Source organism: Macaca nemestrina, chromosome 11, assembly GCF_043159975.1.
Source record: "Macaca nemestrina isolate mMacNem1 chromosome 11, mMacNem.hap1, whole genome shotgun sequence".
In the NCBI taxonomy this organism is placed as follows: domain Eukaryota; kingdom Metazoa; phylum Chordata; class Mammalia; order Primates; family Cercopithecidae; genus Macaca; species Macaca nemestrina.
Genome location: NC_092135.1, coordinates 131277420 through 131290720, shown reverse-complemented (window position 1 = coordinate 131290720; position 13301 = coordinate 131277420). Strand labels below are relative to the sequence as shown.

Here is a 13301-nt window from a genome sequence, read left to right as displayed (position 1 = left end):
CTTTCCTCAACCCCAACTCATTAAACATTTCCACTGAGCCCTCTGGCACTCCATGAAATATCATTAGCAAAATTCCCTGTATCTTTAATCTTCCCATCACCCCCCAAACCCGGCCCTCCCCCGGAAGACACTGCTGCCTCTCTGGTGAGGCTTGTTTTGCTCCCCAGCCCTCATATTCCGGGCCCAGAGGTGGGGACAAAGGGTGTCCTTCCCGCTCCTCATTGCCTCTTCCGGACTGATCTCCCTCTTTCTCTAAAGCCTCCACTGTCGAGCAGTTTTGAATGCCAAGTTTAGGTGCAAAACAGTAAGTGGTAATTCTACAAGTCTCCCCTATCTCCTGACTCGGCAGAGGCTGGCTGAAGCAGGCAGATGGTTGAGATAAGAATTGGCAGGACGCGCGGAGCTGCAGGATGTGGGAAGGACAGCATTGACAGGGGTGACCCTGCGTGTGGCTGGGAAGGAGTGACAGGCCTGGAGAGTCCGAGGGGTGCGGGGGAGGGAATGCACAAGTGAGGAGGCTGCAGGCAGAGGGTAGGACTCGGTCACTTTGAGCTTTGGAAGCTGGAACAATGCCCCGGCCGTCACTGTGAGGGCAGGTTGCCTTCCCACACATCTAAAGGTGTTGTGTGAAGTTCGTCTAGTGACGTCACTTCTGGGAGACAGAGCTCATTCCTTCAGCAAGGAATGCAGGGAGCGTGTCTTAAACTATTTCAGGGTAGCTGCTCTGGGCTCTTCTGGGCAGCCGGAGGAGACATGCACAGGAATGGAAGTCAGTTCAATGTATAGGACCAGAGTTAAATTTGTGAGACCAAATTTGCCAGTCCCCAGAGAAGGTGGGAGCCACGAAGGTGGCCACTGGGCAGCAGCAGGATTCCCCCGCCCCTCTCCTCGCTCCAAGGACCAGGGTGGCCCTCCTTTAGGGACATTGAGAATTTGCAGTGTTTTAAAAATAATACCACTGGGCCTGGTGCAGTGGCTCAGTCCTGTAATCCCAGCACCTGGGGAGGCTGAGGCGGGTGGATCACTTGAAGTCAGGAGTTTGAGACCAGCCTGACCAACATGATGTAACCCCATCTCTACTAAAAATACAAAAATTAGCCAGGCATGATGCTGCATGCCTGATATCCCGGCTACTTGGGAGTCTGAGGCAGGAGAATCACTTGAACCCAGGAGGCAAAGGTTGCAGGGAGCCGAGATTTAGCCACTGCACTCTGGCCTGGGCGACTGAGAGAGACTCCAACTCAATAAATAAATAAAAATAATACCACAATTCTCAGTCAGTGAAGTGTTCAAAGCAACTCTGTTCTGTGGATTTCTAAGGTCTCGCTTTGTAAGTAATGGGAACTAATCAGTAGCTTTTCAGAATAAGCATTCAGGCAATTAAGAACTCCTTCAGTGCACCTTTGAGGGTCAAGAGTTAACAGTCATTTTTTTCTTTCATTTTTTTCAGAGGTAGGGTCTATGTTGCCCAAGCTGGTTTTGAACTACTGGGCTCAAGCGATCCTCCCACCTCAGCCTCTTGAGTAGCTGAGACTATAGGTGCGTGGCACAGTGCCTGGCTAACAGTTATTTCTTAATTGTTTTTATAATTTATTCCATAATTATTTGTTTTAATATTACATATTATGCCTTTTAAAAATCAATTTAACTCAATTTATTGTTAAACTTCCCCAAATATATATATGTATATACTTGTGCCATATGAATTTCCAATAACTGACTATTTCTGACCTACAAAAACACTTTCATATGGTTCAAACTTAATACGTTCTTTTCTAAAGAAATAAAATTGAATTTTTAAAAAAGTGCTCCAGGTCGGCCGCAGTGGCTCACGCCTGTAATCTCTGCACTCTGGGAGGTTGAGGCGGGCTGATCACTTGAGGTCAGGAGTTCGCATCCAGCCTGGCCAACGTGGCAAAATCCGTATCTACTAAAAATACAAAAATTAGCCAGGCATGGTGGTGGGAGCCTGTAATCCCAGCTGCTTGGGGAGGCTGAGGCACGAGAATCGCTTGAACCCAGGAGGCGGAGGTTGTGGTCAGATGAGATCACGCCATTGTACTCCAGCCTGGGTGATAGAACGAGACTCTATCTAAAAAAGAAAAAAAGTGCTCCATAACTCAAACGTTTCCCAAAGCAGGGGACATTGATTAGGTGACAGCCCAAGACAGGCGGGGATGCATCAACATTTCCAGGTTGCCTGATTAGGGTTACAGTGAATTCCTCCCTTTGACACATCAACAGATTGAAGCCCTTAGATTTTAGGGCAGTTGCACCTCCCAGCAACTGCCCTAAACTGCCCTCTCTGATCCTGGTCTGCTTTCCCCAGTGTTTGGACTCACCATAAGACTGACACACCACGTGCACCAGGGGATAAGACTTCCAGAGGACTCGGTCACACCAGGAAGGCAAGTTGTACTTCATCTGCAAATCAAAGTCACAGGCTTTGTAAAATGCCTCTTATTATGTTTCAATCAGTAGAAGAAAAGACTAACTGGTGGCCTCTGTAATCCTCAAATTAATCGGCTGTTGGCTTTTTATTTTATTTATTTATTTTTTTAATTATTATTATTATTTTTTGAGATGGAGTCTCGCTCTGTAGCCCAGGCTGGAGTGCAGTGGCCGGATCTCAGCTCACTGCAAGCTCCGCCTCCCGGGTTCACGCCATTCTCCGGCCTCAGCCTCCCGAGTAGCTGGGACTACAGGCGCCCGCCACCTCGCCCGGCTAGTTTTTTTGTATTTCTTAGTAGAGACGGGGTTTCACCGTGTTAGCCAGGATGGTCTCGATCTCCTGACCTCGTGATCCGCCCATCTCGGCCTCCCAAAATGCTGGGATTACAGGCTTGGGCCACCGCGCCCGGCCGGCTGTTGGCTTTTTATAGAATTTCCCCGTAGGTGGCTTTAAACTATTTTCACATGGCTCAAGTCCAGATTCCACTGCCACGCTCCACACTTTCACATATCCTGGCCTTCTTCTTTAGAATAAGATAACTCACCTCCTGTGTTCCCTCACCTATCCTCCTGACTACTTCAGTACCCCTTGTATCTTCACCTTCTCTTACTTTCTTTCTGATTCAGAGGAACCCCGACCTGTATTTTCTTTTTTTCTTTTTCTTTTTTTTTTTTTTTGAGACGGAGTCTCGCTCTGTCGCCCAGGCTGGAGTGCAGTGGCGTGATCTCAGCTCACTGCAAGCTCCGCCTCCCGGGTTTACACCATTCTCCTGCCTCAGCCTCCCGAGTAGCTGGGGCTACAGGCGCCCGCCACCTCACCCGGCTAGTTTTTTGTATTTTTTAGTAGAGACGGGGTTTCGCCGTGTTGGCCAGGATGGTCTCGATCTCCTGACCTCGTGATCCACCCGTCTCGGCCTCCCAAAGTGCTGGGATTACAGGCTTGAGCCACCGCGCCCGGCCTGTATTTTCAATTCAGTCTCTACTCACTTTCTGCAGCCACTTACTTTAATAACACACTCCAGCTTCCACCCCACTTCCCTACTCATCCACCTATCCACCTCTTCATCTTATCTACCCATCTTTACTCATTTACCCATCCATCCATCCACCTACCCATCTATTAATTCATCCATCCACCCATCCATTCCAACAACCTGTCCATTTATCCATCCACCCCATCCACCTATTCATCCATTCATCTATCCACCCACCCATCCATCCATCCACCAACCTATCCATCCACCCACCCACCCATCTACCTTTCCATCCATTTATCCATCCATTTATCCATCCATCCATCCTTCCACCCACCCACCCACCTACCCATTTGCCTGTTCATCCATCCATCCCATCTATTCATCCATCCATCCATCCATCCATCCATTCATCCACCTATCCATCCATCCACCTATCCATCCATCCACCCACCCACACATCCATCCATCCATCCATCCATCCATCCATCCATCCATCCATCCATCCATCCATCCATTCATCCATCCATCCATTACACCCATCCACTCATCCACTGACCCGTTCACACACCCATCTACCTACTTGTCCAGTCACTCAAACAGTATCTATTAATACTATGTGACAAGCCCTCTCCAGGGCCTCAGGCTGCAATGATGAGCAAGATGTCCATTGGGTGGGATAGACAAGGTAAAATGGCAATAACAACCCTCTTTTATCAATATCCTTATCCCCTCACATTCTAGCTCTTTCTTCTCTGTCTACAAACATAAAGGAACTCATCCTGAAAGCACCTACCTCTGTCACCTCCTTCAATTACTTTTCTCTTTTCTTCCTTTTACCAATTTTCTTTCAAGAATGTTCTATTTTCAGGCCGGGCATGGTGGCTCACACCTGTAATCCCAGCACTTTGGGAGGCCAAGGCAGGTGGATCACCTGAGGTCAGGAGTTCGAGACCAGCCTGACCAACATGGTAAAACCCTGTCTCTACTAAAAATACAAAATTAGCTGGGCGTGGTGGCACATGCCTATAATCCCAGCTACTCAGGAGGCTGGGGCAGGAGAATCATTTGAACCCGGAAGGCAGAGGTTGCAGTGAGCCGAGATTGTGCTACTGCACTCCAACCTGGGCAATAAGAGCAAAACTCTGTCTCAAAAAAAAAAAAAAAAAGAAAAAAAGAAGGTTTTATTTTCACTATCTCTACTTCTGAACCATTTGCTTTTTGAAAAAACTTTAGGTACAACTTACATAAAGTGTACTAACCATAAGTGTACATGCAGTCCCATGAATTTTTATGTTTGCTTATACCCACTTACCAACTACCCAGAGCAAGATATAGAAAACCCTCATCATCCTAAAGGTTCCCTCATATGCCCTCCTTGTCAATACCACAGCCTCCTAAAGGTGAGCATTAGTGCGACTAACATCTCCATTGATTAATTTATATGAACGTACATAAATGGACTCGCTCGGTAAATACTCTTTCATGTTGGACTCCTTCAGCCACTTTGTTGCTTATAAAAGTTCCATTGTCTATAAGTATCACATTTATCTACTCTATTGTTAATGGACATAGGGTTGAAGATTATAAACAAAGCTGCTATAAACACTCTTTTATTTTTTTATTTTTATATTTATTTTTTTGACATGGAGTCTCTCTCTGTTGCTGAGGTTGGAGTGCAGTGGCATGGTCTTGGCTCACTACAATCTCCGCCTCCCGGGTTCCAGTGATTCTCGTGCCTCAGCCTCCTGAGTAGCTGGGATTACAGGCACACACCAGCACTCCCAGCTAATTTTTGTATTTTAGTATAGATGGTTTTCACCATGTTGGCCAGAATGGTCTCGAACTCCTGACCTCAGGTGATTCACCTGCCTTGGCCTCCCAAAGCTCTGGGATTATAAGCACGAGCTACTACGCCTGGCCAAACATTCTTACACCTAGTTTTAGTGAACAAATATACTAATTTCTCTTGAGCACACACCAAAGTGGAATTACTGAAATATAGAATAGGTGCATTTTTACTTTTTATCAATTATCTGCCAAACAGTTACTTTTTTTTTTTTTTTTTCTGACAGGATCTCACTCTGTTGCCCAGGCTGGAGTGCAGTGGGGCTATTTCAGCTCACTGCAACCTCTGTCTGCCGGATTCAAACAATTCTCCTGACTCCGCCTTCTGAGTAGCTGGGATCACAGGATTGTGCCACCACGCCCAGCTAATTTTTGTATTTTCAGTAGAGACGAGGTTTCCCCATATTGGCCAGGCTGGTCTTGAACTCCTGACCTCAAATGATTTACCTGCCTCAGTTCCCAAAGTGTTGGGATTATGGGCGTGAGCCACCATGCCCAGCCTAAACAGTTACTTCTTAACGTTGCAGTTCTCTGCATTGGCTGCCCCTGAGAATTACCCGTGGGGCTCCACAAATAGTCATGTACCACAATAATGGACTGCATATAGGACAGAGGTCCTACGAAAGTATAATGGAGCTGGAAAATCCCCATCACCTAGTGATGCTGTAGCTGTCATCATGTCACAGCGCAACACATTACTCACGAGCTTGTGGGGATGCTGGTGCAAACCAACCCACGGCACTGCCAGTTGTGTAAAAGCACAACAGTACAATTCTGTTCGGTACATAATATTTGATAATAATGATAACTAACTGTCACTCATTTCCGTGTTTACTATATTATTTATAATTAGAGTGTATTCCTACTTACAAGAAAATGTAGAGGCCGGGTGTGGTGGCTCACGCCTGTAATCCCTGCACTTTGGGAGGCTGAGGCAGGCGGATCACGAGGTCAGGAGATCGAGACCATCCTGGACAACATGGTGAAACCACATCTCTACTAAAATACAAAAAATTAGCCGGGCACCGTGGTGGGCGCCTGTAATCCCAGCTACTTGGGAGACTGAGGCAGTAGAATCGCTTGAACCTGGGAGGCAGAGGTTGTAGTGAGCCAAGATTGTGCCACTGCACTCCAGCCTGGCAACAGAGCAGGACCCCATCTCAAAAAAAAAAAAAAAAAGAAAGAAAAAAGAAAAGAAAATGTTACCTATAAAATAGCCTCAGGCAGGTCCTTCAGGAGGTAACCAGAAGAAGGCATTGTCATCATAGGAGATGACAGCTCCATGTTATTGCCCCTGAGGACCTTCCAGTGGGATGAGATGTGGAGGTGGGAGATAATGTCATTGACCATCCTGAGCCTGTGTCAGCCTAGGCTAATGTGTGCATTTACGTTTTTTTTTTTTTTTTGAGACGGAGTCTTGCTCCAGGCTGGAGTGCAGTGGCATGATCTTGGTTCGCTGCAACCTCTGCTTCCTGGGTTCAAGCAATTCTCCTGTCTCAGCCTCCCAAGTAGCTGGGATTACAGGTGCATGCCACCATGCCTGGCTAATTTTTGTATTTTTAGTAGAGACAGAGTTTTGCCATGTTGGCCAGGCTGGTCTCGAACTCTTGACCTCAGGTGACTTGCCTGCCTCGGCCTCTCAAAATGCTGGGATTACAGGCATAAGCCACAGTGCCTGACCTACATCGTAATTTTCAACAAAAAATTCAATGTAAATGAGAGTTTTGAAATTTTAAAACTAGAAAAAAGCTTATAGATTAAGAATATAAAGAAAGAACATATTTCTGTACAGCTGTACAATGTGTTCGCATTTTAAGCTGCATTTTGTTACAAAAGCGTCAAAATTAAATTGTTTATAAATAAAAAGCTTGTAAATAAAAAAGTTACAGTAAGCTAAGGTTAGCTTATTATTGAAAAAAGAAAATTTAAAAAATAAATGTAGGGTAGCCTAAGTGTACAGTGTTTGTAAAGTCGACAGTAGTGCCCAGTCATGTCCTAGGCCTTCACACTCATTCACCACTCACTCGCTGACTCACCCAGAGCAACTTCCAGTCCTGCAAGCTTCATTCATGGTAAGTGCCCTATACAATGTACCATCTGTTTTTTTTGAGACAGAGTCTTGCTCTGACACCCAGGTTGGAGTGCAAGGCGCGATCTTGGCTCACTGCAACTTCCATCTCCCGGGTTCAAGCGATTCTCTTGCCTCAGCCTCCTGAGTAGCTGGGGTTACAGGCGTGTACCACCATGCATGGCTAATTTCTGTATTTTTAGTAGAGACAAGGTTTCACCGTGTTGGCCAGGCTGGCCTTGAACTCCTAACCTCGAGTGATCCACCCACCTTGGCCTCCCAAAGTGCTGGGATTATAGGCATGAGCCACGGCACCCAGCCCATTTTTTTCTTTTTATACCATATTTTTACTGTACCTTTTAAAAGTTTAGATACACAAAAGCTTATCATTGTGTTACAACTCCCACAGTATTCAGTAAAGTAACATGCTATACAGCTTTGTCACCTAGGATCAATAGGCCACACCATCTAACTGAAGTGGGCTTTGTGTATATACACTCCATGAGGTTCCCACAATGACAAAGTCACCTGATGACACGCTTCTCGGAACATATCCCCGTTGTTAAGCAATGTGTCACTATCTCTGGCTGCCTTCTGGATATTTTCTCTGAGTTCTTCCACTAATGTCATACAAATCAATAAGTCTGAAAACAAGTTCTATTTTTTTCCCCTTCAAGCCAGCTCCGCCTTGTGATTTTCCAGTTTTTATCAATGGCAATCAGGTCTCCTAATATATCCTGCTTTCCCCCTTTCTTTCATTTTCACTGTGTCTTCCCTGATTTGGCCCTGGCTGTTGTTCAGCTAAATGTGCACGACGGCCTCCTCACCGGTGCCCCTGCCGCATCCTCATCCTTTACCACAATGCCCACTACAATCCTGCACATGCCAGTCTGATGCACCAGTGCCCGGCAGAGCTTGCAGTGGCCCCCTGTGGCCTGTCATCCTGGCATCTAGGACTGGCCGCTCTCCCATCTCAGGCCCCTATCTTCCTCAACTTAAACTCACGTAAGCCAAATCATCCTTCACCAGCCTGCACAGGGGTCCCCATGAACCTGCTCTGACAGTGCCTTTGGGCCAGGTGACCTTATCCACACAGCAGGCAGTGGACCCTGCGGAAGAGGGTGTCCCATCCTGGGGGTCCCAGTCTCGTGGGTGACAGCAGTCCCGGATCTTCTCCTGTCCTCTCTGTTTTATTCTCTTCCTCTCCTGCTCAGTTCTGAAATTCACCCAGCTCTTGGCCTTCCTCTGCCACGTCCAGTTCTTCACTTGCCCCTGAGCCCAGATGGGGCCCAGAACTCTTTCAGATGACACTTTGAGCTTGTGCTCCATTGCCCTAGGCTTCTAGCAGGCCTGGGTACTTCACTGCCCCAGCCGTTCAACCCTTGAACCCTGCCAGCGGCTGGCTTCCCTGATCCTTCCCTGCCCTGGCATTGTCATATTCTGGCTCTGGCTACAGCTAGTTGCATATTCGTCTTGTTTTTCCTACCGTGAAGTCCCTGGAGCAGACATCTTTGCTCTCCCACCACCTAGGAGAGTGCCTAACCCATAATAGTCCATCAGGAAATATCTTTGAACAAATGAATACATATTTTATGCATCTTTCCCCAAACACTGTTCCTTGGAAAACAAGTGGCCTAATAAGATATTAGTTGGTATTCCATGAATAACTGAGTTTGGCATACAGATTTCCTCATGGAGAACCACAATGCTCTTAGGCCCATAAAGGCTCTGATAAGTCCTGCAGCAAAGAAACCGGCTTAATGTTAATTTACTCAGCAGTTTAGCAAATATATATGATCATGGGACTTTTTAAAAAAAATGATCTTCAGAACCCAGTTAAGGAAATAATACTTTAAAATCCTCTCAGCATCTTAGAGTACCTGGACAGAAGATAAATCACAAGGGTTATTTTCCCAGCTCAAAGCAGTGCACAACTGTGGCTGCCCACTTACTCTGTGACACAAATCAACATGCGCTTTCTAATTTTTTTCTTTCCTTTTTTTTTTTTTTTGCCTAATGGATGAAGATGCTCTCTGTTCGCCTTTTGGGAACAGACACGAGTGGGGACGAGATGGAGGGCAGGGGAGGTGTCTGTGAAGAGGACTCACCCCTGTCGCTTTCTGCTTGGTGTAGGCGTATTTGTCCCGAGTCAGTCTTTCAAAACGGTAGGTCGGGGCAAACGTGATTTCTTCCTCCTCTGAAACAGAGAGACTTCGGGTTCAATTCTGATTCCCCAGGTTTTGCATCTGCCCAATTTTCCCTATTCTCCTGGTAGGAAATCGGGGGAAAGGGGACGAAAGGATGGCTGGAAAGGCTCCAAGAGGAGAGGCTGCTGCTTTTTTTTTTTTTTTTTTTTTGAGACGGAGTCTCGCTTTGTCACCCAGGCTGGTGTGCAGTGGCGCGATCTCAGCTCACTGCAACCTCCACCTCCCAGGTTCACGCCATTCTCCTGCCTCAGCTGGGACTACAGGCGCCCGCCACCTCGCCCGGCTAATTTTTTGTACTTTTTTTAGTAGAGGCGGGTTTTCACCATGTTAGCCAGGATGGTCTCGATCTTCTGACCTCGCGATCCACCCGCCTCGGCCTCCCAAAGTGCTGGGATGACAGGCGTGAGCCACCGCGCCCGAGAGGCCGCTGCTCTTACCGAAGTGCAGGAAGACCTTCTGCTCTCTCCTCTCCGTGAGCAGCTGGTCGTGGGACAGGAGGTCTGCGTACTGCTGCTGCTTGATTTTCTGGATGATGGTTTCTGCCTCCTGGAACAAGAACATGCCCAGGCCTCTGGTGAGAAGCCCTGCTGATCCAGGCCTGGCAAGCTTCGGGGCTGGGGGCGGGCAGCTGGATGACACAGGCTGCAGAGTGATGGTGGCAGGGTGGCCGTGACAGTTATGGGAACCGGGCATGAGCACAGGGGAACCATGAGGAGCAGCTGAGGCTCAGTAACAGAAACAGCGTTGAGCCCCCAAGGGGAGCAGCCGCCTCAGCCCACTTAGCTCACATATCTCCACGACCACCTGCCCCGAGCTGACTCAAGGGATCCTCCATCTCCTGCAGCCCCAGCCCCAGGCGGGCAGCCCCTTACCCAGGTAGGCAGATCCACACGGTAGTTAAGATCCCCAAACCAGAAGAGGTGCGTGAAGCGGTGAGTGATGTTAAAGGGACTCAGCTTCTTGTCGCCCAGGGCCAGGAACCGGAGAATGCTCATATAGTTTTGGTTTCGCCTAATGCAAGGAAAAAGTGGCCATCTAGCACGGGGTCACTGGTTCCCCCTCCACTGTGACAGGAAGTCACTCCTGCCATAGGTGGGGGGCGAGGAGCATAGCAGGTGGGGGGAAGGGAGACTTAGCCCTCCAGCCCTGCTGCAGCAGACCACCTTAGCGTGCAAATACGCTACAGCCAGGATGCAAAGGGCATTTGAGGCCACACTGGATGCACAGAGGGCAGGGGCCCAGGAGTAACAGCATCTGCACAGCAGAGAATCAGAACAGTGAGGATTCTAGATGGCTGTCTTCATTCCTGGGTCCCAGCTAGGCAAGATCAGCTTGGATTTGTAAGAAGGCCCCAGAGGAAACTTTCTGCTTTAGAAACAGTGCTAGTCGGGGGTCCATCAGGCTAATGACACAAGGAAATATCTTTTCTGACCTTCAGACAAAATTCCTCCACACATGAGGTCACTATTGTGCTGCAATTGGCTTTAATGAGACTGTGGTGGGCCCTGAAAGGCCACAGGACACCCACAAGGTCAAAGGCAAGAGCTGAGCAGGTCCTTCTGGTGCTTAGAGGAGTGAGGTGTGTCTGGGCAGATAACCCAAATGCACACTCTTGGGGGGAAGGAGTTCCATTACCTGAGTTTCTTTTCACTTCCTGAAGTCAAGTGGCTGTTGACGAACCCTAAGGAGGTTCCATTGAACATGAACGACACCCCCACGGCTCCCTTGTTCCCTACAATGAAGAGCAGAAAGAAGAATCAAAACATCAAACAGACACACTGCCAAGGGGCCAGAAATCACCCGGAGGCAGGGTGAGAGGGGCAGGTGAGTGAGGAGCTGGCAAGGGGAGGGCGAAACGGGGTCCTGTGGGGTGGGAGCTGCTGGGCAGAGAGCGGGAGATGAGAAAATGCAGGAGCAGCGCAGATGGCGGCAGCCTTGGGCTTCTCAGCGGGGCAGAGGAAGGCTGCTGCTGTGATCCTCCCCCGGCATCTCTCTCTGAAGTGACCAGGGTGCTAAGCGGCAGCCAGAAGCCCTGGGAAGATTCAGAAGGTTCTAGCCCGGGTGGGCTGATCTCCCTCCCAGCGAATTCAAGGTTCCTGGATAGACCAAAAGCCCACACTGAGATCACACCTTTTTCTGATCTGTTCTAGGTCAGTGGTTCCCAAAGGGAAACCTGGACCAGCAGCTGAACACCACCTGGGAACTTGTCAGAATGACAGATTCTCAGCCCCGCCCCAGACATACTGAATCGGAAATCCTGGGATGGGGCCCAGTAATCCGTGTTTGACAAGCCCTCCAGGGTCAGCGGTGGGCAAATGCTGGCTCACTGCCAGCTACAAATGGTTTTACGTTTGTAAATGGTTGGAAACAAATCAAAAGAAAAACAGTCTTTTTGTGATTCATGAAAATATGAAATTCTAATTTCAGTGTTCATAAAGAACATGTTGCTGGAACACAGCCATGCCTATTCACTTCTGGATTGTCTGTAGCTGCTTTCAGACTACGATGGCAGAGCTGAAGCGTTGAGACAGTTGCGTGGTCCACAGAGCCTAGAATATTCACCATCTGGCCTTCTACGGAAAACGTTTGTCAACCCCTGCTCTGGGTGATCCTGACACACGCAGCTGAGAACCTGCTCTGTCCAATACAGGCACAGGCCACGTGTGACTATCAAACACCTGAAATGTGGCTGGTACAAAATGAGACGGGTTGTGAGTGTAAAATACACATCAGAATTGTGGCCTTGGTAAGAAACACAGACTGTAAAATAGCAAATCACTTTTTACATTGAATATCTATTGAAATAATTGTATTTTGGATGTATGAAGTTCAAAAAAATCTATTATTGAAATTAATTCCACTTGTTTCCTTTTTAATGTGGCTACTTGAAAATTTGATCTATTGATTATAATAGATCAAATTGTAATCTATTTTGATCATAAATCTATTTATTTATGATCTATTTGGCTCCCATTTTCTTTTCTTTTTTGTTTTTTTGGAGACGGAGTCTCTGTCCCCAGGCTGGAGTGCAGCAGCACAATTTCTGCTCACTGCAACCTTCGTCTCCCGGGTTCAAGCAATTGTCCTGTCTCATCCTCCCGACAGCTGGGACTACAGGCACCCACCACCACACGCAGCTAATTTTTTGTATTTTAGTAGAGACGGGGTTCCACTGTGTTGCCCAGGTTGGTCTCAAACTCCTGAGCTCCAGCAATCTGCCTGCCTCCACCTCCCAAAGTGCTAAGACTACAGGCGTGAGCCACCGTGCCCAGCCCCATTTTCTTCTGGTTGGACAGCTCTGGATAGGCCATAGGCTGAAGGGACCCCTGGATATCACCTGGCTGAGCATCCTCAGGACCCAGTGGGGGAGCACACAGGCTTTCTGCCCTCCAGCCCTGCCCCTCTGCCCCCAAACTGGGAGGCCTCTTCTTTCCTTCCCAGAGGGTGACCTGGAACTGAGCAACTGGTTCCAGTCCCGACAGCCTGGTTTCAATCCCTGCCCACCACTTTCTTATCCCTGGGCCTTGGGCAAGTTATGGATCATCGCCATAGACTCTGTGTCTTCATCTGCAAATGGGAATAATAACGAGAGTCTCTGCCCGAGTATTTTGTTTGTTTGTTTGTTTTTGTTTTTTAAATTTGAGACAAAGTCTGTGTCACCCAGGCTGGAGTGCAGTGGCAAAATCGTTGCTTACTGTAGCCTTGACCTCCCAGACTTAGGTGATCCTCCCACCTCAGCCTCCTGAGTAGCTG

At 48.0% G+C, this 13301-nt stretch overlaps 1 protein-coding gene across 2 annotated transcripts in view; it reads right to left on the bottom strand.

Annotated features, from left to right (window-relative positions):
* LOC105473898 (inositol polyphosphate-5-phosphatase D) overlaps window positions 1–13301 on the bottom strand; it is a 152759-nt gene that overhangs the window by 29169 nt on the left and 110289 nt on the right. For both annotated transcript variants that reach the window (XM_071073577.1, XM_071073578.1), the window contains 5 exons: window positions 11184–11280; window positions 10421–10559; window positions 9986–10094; window positions 9450–9538; window positions 2343–2424 (listed from right to left, as the gene is read on the bottom strand). In XM_071073577.1, coding sequence (XP_070929678.1) covers window positions 2343–2424; window positions 9450–9538; window positions 9986–10094; window positions 10421–10559; window positions 11184–11280 — 516 coding nt within the window. The remainder of the gene's footprint in view (window positions 1–2342; window positions 2425–9449; window positions 9539–9985; window positions 10095–10420; window positions 10560–11183; window positions 11281–13301) is intronic.